Consider the following 5,315-nt stretch of genomic DNA (forward strand, 5'->3'; position numbering starts at 1 on the left):
AGAAAGTTTTAACTGGAGTCAAGCTGTGGTGAGTGAGTCTCTGAACTCATGTCGCCCCCTATCGGTCTTAAAGAGAACCACGCACACCAACACACACACACACACACACAACCGCCTCTTTGACTTGTACATGTATGAAATGGAGAAATGCAGAAAAGTGACTTGAAAACTGGAAACAGATGAGGACTCGTTTGCACTTGAGACATCACCAGGAGAAGTTTAGAAGTAAAGTATCAAGATTTGACCACATAATGCACACTGTGCAAACATTAAACTGTGCATACAAAACAAAACACATTGTAGAGAGCCGTTTGCTATTTGCTGGTGTAACTTTTATTTCATTTCATTTTTCACATCTGCATGTTTTTCTGAATCCAGCAGAAATCAGGAGAGTGTTGAAGAGGTCTACAATGAGTTTTTCACTTCAGTAATTGTACTTTAATGGCAGTTAATAGGTTTCTTTGCATCTGAACTCCTCATTTGATAGTGTGTGTTTTCTATGATATAACAGTGTGTCATGCTGATAGTGTTTTTTCTTAGTTTTGGTGTGTTTGGTTAGTCTTAACCACGAGAGAGAGAGAGAGAGAGAGAGAGAGAGAGAGAGAGATCTGCTCCTCCTCCTCCATCCATCCGTCCCTCCGTCCGTATATAAGTGATGTTATGTGGAGAGAACTCCAGCAGAACCCCTCTCTCTCTCTCCCTCACACACACACACACTCTCGGTCAGGATTTGTCCTCGTCTCTGTGATATATCTGTCTTCGCTTGCTCCGAGCAGCTCTGAGGGACTTCTCCGCACTGCTCTGAGGATTTTACCGGCGTCCGTCCGTCCGCAGCTTCTCGCGCTTCTGCATGAATCTGTTCGACTCGTGCCTGAAGATGAGCGCCGAGCAGGACAAGAGTCTGTCCGACGCGCCCAGCCCGAGCATGTCCGAGGACTCGGCGTCCGGCTCCGGCTCCGGCTCCGGCTCGGACAGCGAGAGCAGCCGCCTCGCAGACTTCAAGAAGGACGAGGAGGGGGACAAGTTCCCCGTGTGCATCCGGGACGCGGTGTCCCAGGTGCTGAAGGGCTACGACTGGACCCTGGTGCCCATGCCCGTGCGGGTGAACGGCTCCAGCAAGAGCAAGCCGCACGTCAAGAGACCCATGAACGCGTTCATGGTGTGGGCTCAAGCCGCGCGCAGGAAACTGGCGGATCAGTATCCGCACCTGCACAACGCCGAGCTCAGCAAGACCCTCGGGAAACTCTGGAGGTGAGAGATCACTTCAGCTGACCTTGTCTCCTGCTGTTTGTTCACGACTGATTCACTTAGCAAACTACCAAATCACATTGATGTATAGCGTTATTACGCAATGGTTATAAAACAATACCGATAAGCTTGAGAACAGGTAACTGTTTGGTGGTGAGGTGAAACTATAGTTTAGACAAATAGTAAATTAACCCTTACTTCACTTGCACTTCAACGCAATAAAAGTTGTGGAGTTGGTAAAAACCTTCAGTTTTAAGAAAAGATGTTGATTATTACTTGTTCTGTTTATGTAAAAAAAAAGTAAAATTCACTAAAAAAAAAAAAAATAGTTGTTTCAAGAACAGTCTATATATTAAAGTTTTTTTTTATTATTAATTGAACAAGGTAAATAAAGTAGATTATTTTTTTCTAAATTACTTAAAAAAAAAAAAACCCTAATAATCATATTAGTTATTTCCAAATCCATTTGCAACCGTAGCGAAGTTTCTGTGTTGTTAACTGAAGAACACAAGGAGAGTAATCTGAGCATTGGTTATGTGTAGGTTACTGAATGAGGGCGAGAAGCGTCCGTTCGTGGAGGAGGCCGAGCGTCTGAGGGTGCAGCACAAGAAGGACCACCCCGACTACAAGTACCAGCCCAGACGGAGGAAATCAGTGAAGAACGGCCAGGGCGAGAGCGAGGACGGCGAGCAGACACACATCTCCCCCAACGCCATCTTCAAGGCCCTGCAGCAGGCCGACTCTCCCGCGTCCAGCATGGGCGAAGTGCACTCTCCAGGGGACCACTCAGGTACAGAAACGGCCTGCAGCTGCTCCTTATGTAACGCCTCGATCAGAGCCTGCAGGGAGCTCGTAAATCTTATCTGGCTTGGCTGTGTATCTTTATTAGACCGCGCGCGGTCTCACTAGACTTTGAGCATGTCAAATAGTTGTCAGTCGTGATATGACGTCACGCTGTGCAGCATCTTCTTAAGAACTCAACACATACGTGATTATTACAGATTATAGTCCGAATTTTTAGTTTTTTTCCTATCAAAATGCATGGTACGGATGCGAAAACGCAGAAAATCAAACCACATCCAAAATTTTTGGAGGAAGTTTGTAAACGTGATTATCACAACCTGAGCTTGTTAAAGCATTAAACCCCTAGAAACCGTGGTTTACAGTGATTTTATAACAGGGGCTTTGTTAGACTCGATTCGACGTGGATTATTGCTTTTATAAAACAGTGATTCCACATACGTAGTAAGGTTTCACAAAATAAAACAGATCAAATAAAATGTAGTGATCTTAATAAAAAACAGTATTCTCTCGCCAAACAATGTAGTTTCTCGGAAATAGTTGTTGTTGCTACAAAGTGGTTACACAAACGTAAACAAAGGTGTGTGTTTGTAGAGTAATTTACAACAGCTTTGAACTTGCCTCAGCCAATCAGAAACTCTCCGCTTTATAAAATACATTAAATATTAACCCGAAGGAGTACAAAGGAAACCAAACCATAACAACAGCAACAACAAGTCTTACGTAATCCAAGCCTAATCCTAAAATTCAATTCGGTTGTTAGAGTAAATTCACTTATTACACGCTATTGGTATTGGTTAATCTTTAGTTTAACCTGATTTCATTGATTGTTATCTGCAGGTCAGTCCCAGGGTCCCCCGACTCCTCCCACGACCCCCAAAACGGACCTGCCGTCCAGCAAAGCGGACCTGAAGCGCGAGGGCCGTCCGCTGCAGGAGGGCATCGACTTCGGCGCCGTGGACATCGGCGAGCTGAGCAGCGACGTCATCTCCAACATGGAGCCGTTCGACGTGCACGAGTTCGACCAGTACCTGCCTCCTCACGGACACCCGGGGGCCAGCGGCGGCGCGCAGGCCTACCCCGCCGGCTTCGGGGGCGCCTGGATGTCCAAACAGCACTCGATGGGCGAGCAGAGCCAGGGCCAGCAGCGGACGCAGATCAAGACGGAGCAGCTGAGCCCCAGCCACTACAGCGAGCAGCAGCAGCAGCAGGGCTCTCCACAGCACGTGGCCTACGGCTGCTTCAACCTGCAGCACTACAGCAGCAGCAGCAGCAGCAGCGGAGGAGGAGGAGGAGGTGGAGGCTCGTACTACAACTACAGCGAGCACCAGAGCCCCGCCGGCTCCTACTACAGCCAGTACCCCGCCTTCAGCTACCAGAGGCCCATGTACCCCCCGATCGCCGACAGTCCGCAGCACTGGGAGCAGCAGCCCGTCTACACCCAGCTGTCCCGGCCCTGAGCGACCCAGAGGATGGACTCAAACTGAGCGAGCGCCTCCCCACTGTGCCTTCGGAGTTGTGATTATATTTTTCTAGATATAATGAGACAAGAGAATCCTCTGTGAGGACAGATTCCAGATAATTATTTTTAGTATGTACCGTGTATGTGTCACGTTTCTCAGCTGTGTCGGGGGATTCGTACGCAGCTGTCTGATCCTATTGTTTTTGATATTTTCCTCTGTGTATATCTGTGGGGGTTTCTTACAAACTCGGGCGAAGTGTTGAATCGTCATGTTGTACAGTCGACTGCTTCTTTGAGTCTCTCGTTTCTGTGAAAACTGCCTCTAGAGTCCGTCTGTGCCTATAGAGATCCGGCTGCTGGAGGGGGAACGGGGCGTGCCCTTTGACCCCAGGCTCCTCCGCAGCTCGCCATTCCTCCAGTCTTAACCTCTTTAATTTATTCATTAGCATTCATTTGACATCTTCACTTGGGCTTCGTACGACTAATTTGTGATGAGACGTTTCCGGAGACGATTATGATTTAGATGTAGTAGAAACTTTAACCATCTCTTTTATTTATCGTTTGTTAATGTTTCCATTTAAAATGTCTAAAATGGTACTCTAGTTGACTTCCGATTGTGAAACTTGATCAAGCCTTTCAATGAAACAACTGGAACTTGTGTTTTTTTTTTGTTGTTGTTGTTTTTCGGTCTCAAACATGTTGACTTCTGCAGGCTGTTGGCTACATCTCTACAAAAACACACCAGCATTTCTTTCTTTTCCCTTGTTTTTTTTTTTATGTCATAAAGAAAAACTGTAAAACATGCCACCGTCTTAAAAGAAGCTTATCTTTTGTATCACATTGTTTGCAATAAAAGGAAAGATATTAAAAATGTCCTCTGCTTTCAGATGTCTTTTTCAAATCAGCCGCGATGACTTTCTGTGAGAAGTGCATGACATTAACACATTATGATTCAGTATTCATGCAATGGATTGGCATTGAGCTGCAAAAACAGCAGTGTGACGATTTCCTCAGTCATTAGGAGATTAATGAAGCAGCAAACCTGTCATTAGACATACTCATGCCAGAAGAACAAGCAGCGAACTGTAGCCCTCGAGGTATTTTGGAGGCATCATTTGTAAAAACGACATAAATATAAACTAAATAAGAGTTTGTGTGTTTGAGTGTTGTAAATGTAGGACTACACACACTTTCTGGGTCGTTGTGATGTTTTTGCAGAGGATCCATTGGTGAACAAGTGATGCAATGAGACATTTCTCCAAATCTGTAACACTAAGTAAACATGGCGCTTTGCTCAATATACGTCCTTCACTCTTCAGTCATTTCTTTAGATTCAATGAGTGTGTCGTCTTTTTTATTAGTGGGGTCTTATTGCTGAAAACAAGTTGCTGTGGCATATCTTCAGCTCAGAACGGGGCTTTCTTTGACATTATTGCATGCTTTGTGTGCTTGCTATTATAATAACAAAACATTATGCATAGCCACATGCAAGTAACCTTAACCATACAGTAAGCCTCTATCTTCCGAGACACTGTTAGCCTGAAGGCTTTTAATCAGGAGACAGTTGTGCTCTGCAGGCTGATCCCAGAATGCACTGCAGCTGTGTTCAGACACAGAGCTGGAGCGAATGGAGAGCTTTGCGGGACAGCTGCGTGGAGCAGGTGTGACAGATACGAGCAGCAACATATGTGCCACACATACATCTGTCCAAACCAGAGAGCAGCAGACGAGTATCTGGAGGAAGCCAGCGGTCAGCGCGCGAGCGGCTGGATTCGTCTTCTCACTTCCTGTCTGTCTCACAGCG

The 5,315-nt window shown here is 46.0% G+C and overlaps 1 protein-coding gene across 1 annotated transcript; it reads left to right on the forward strand.

Annotated features, from left to right (window-relative positions):
* Positions 1 to 690: 690 nt before the first annotated feature.
* On the forward strand, positions 691 to 4,384 carry LOC132139609 (transcription factor Sox-9-like). Its single transcript, XM_059548093.1, has 3 exons — positions 691 to 1,251; positions 1,791 to 2,038; positions 2,890 to 4,384. Exons 1-3 carry the CDS (start codon positions 851 to 853, stop codon positions 3,507 to 3,509), a joined length of 1,269 nt encoding a protein of 422 aa, XP_059404076.1. The 5' UTR covers positions 691 to 850; the 3' UTR covers positions 3,510 to 4,384.
* The last annotated feature ends 931 nt before the right edge of the window (positions 4,385 to 5,315 follow it).

This window comes from Carassius carassius, chromosome 1, assembly GCF_963082965.1.
Source record: "Carassius carassius chromosome 1, fCarCar2.1, whole genome shotgun sequence".
Lineage (NCBI taxonomy): Eukaryota > Metazoa > Chordata > Actinopteri > Cypriniformes > Cyprinidae > Carassius > Carassius carassius.

Coding starts and splice junctions, on each gene's coding strand:
- LOC132139609 (XM_059548093.1), top strand. CDS start 851: ATGAATCTGTTCGACTCGTGCCTGAAGATGAGCGCCGAGCAGGACAAG. Junction 1,252..1,790: donor ACCCTCGGGAAACTCTGGAG/GTGAGAGATCAC, acceptor GGTTATGTGTAG/GTTACTGAATGAGGGCGAGA. Junction 2,039..2,889: donor CTCTCCAGGGGACCACTCAG/GTACAGAAACGG, acceptor TGTTATCTGCAG/GTCAGTCCCAGGGTCCCCCG.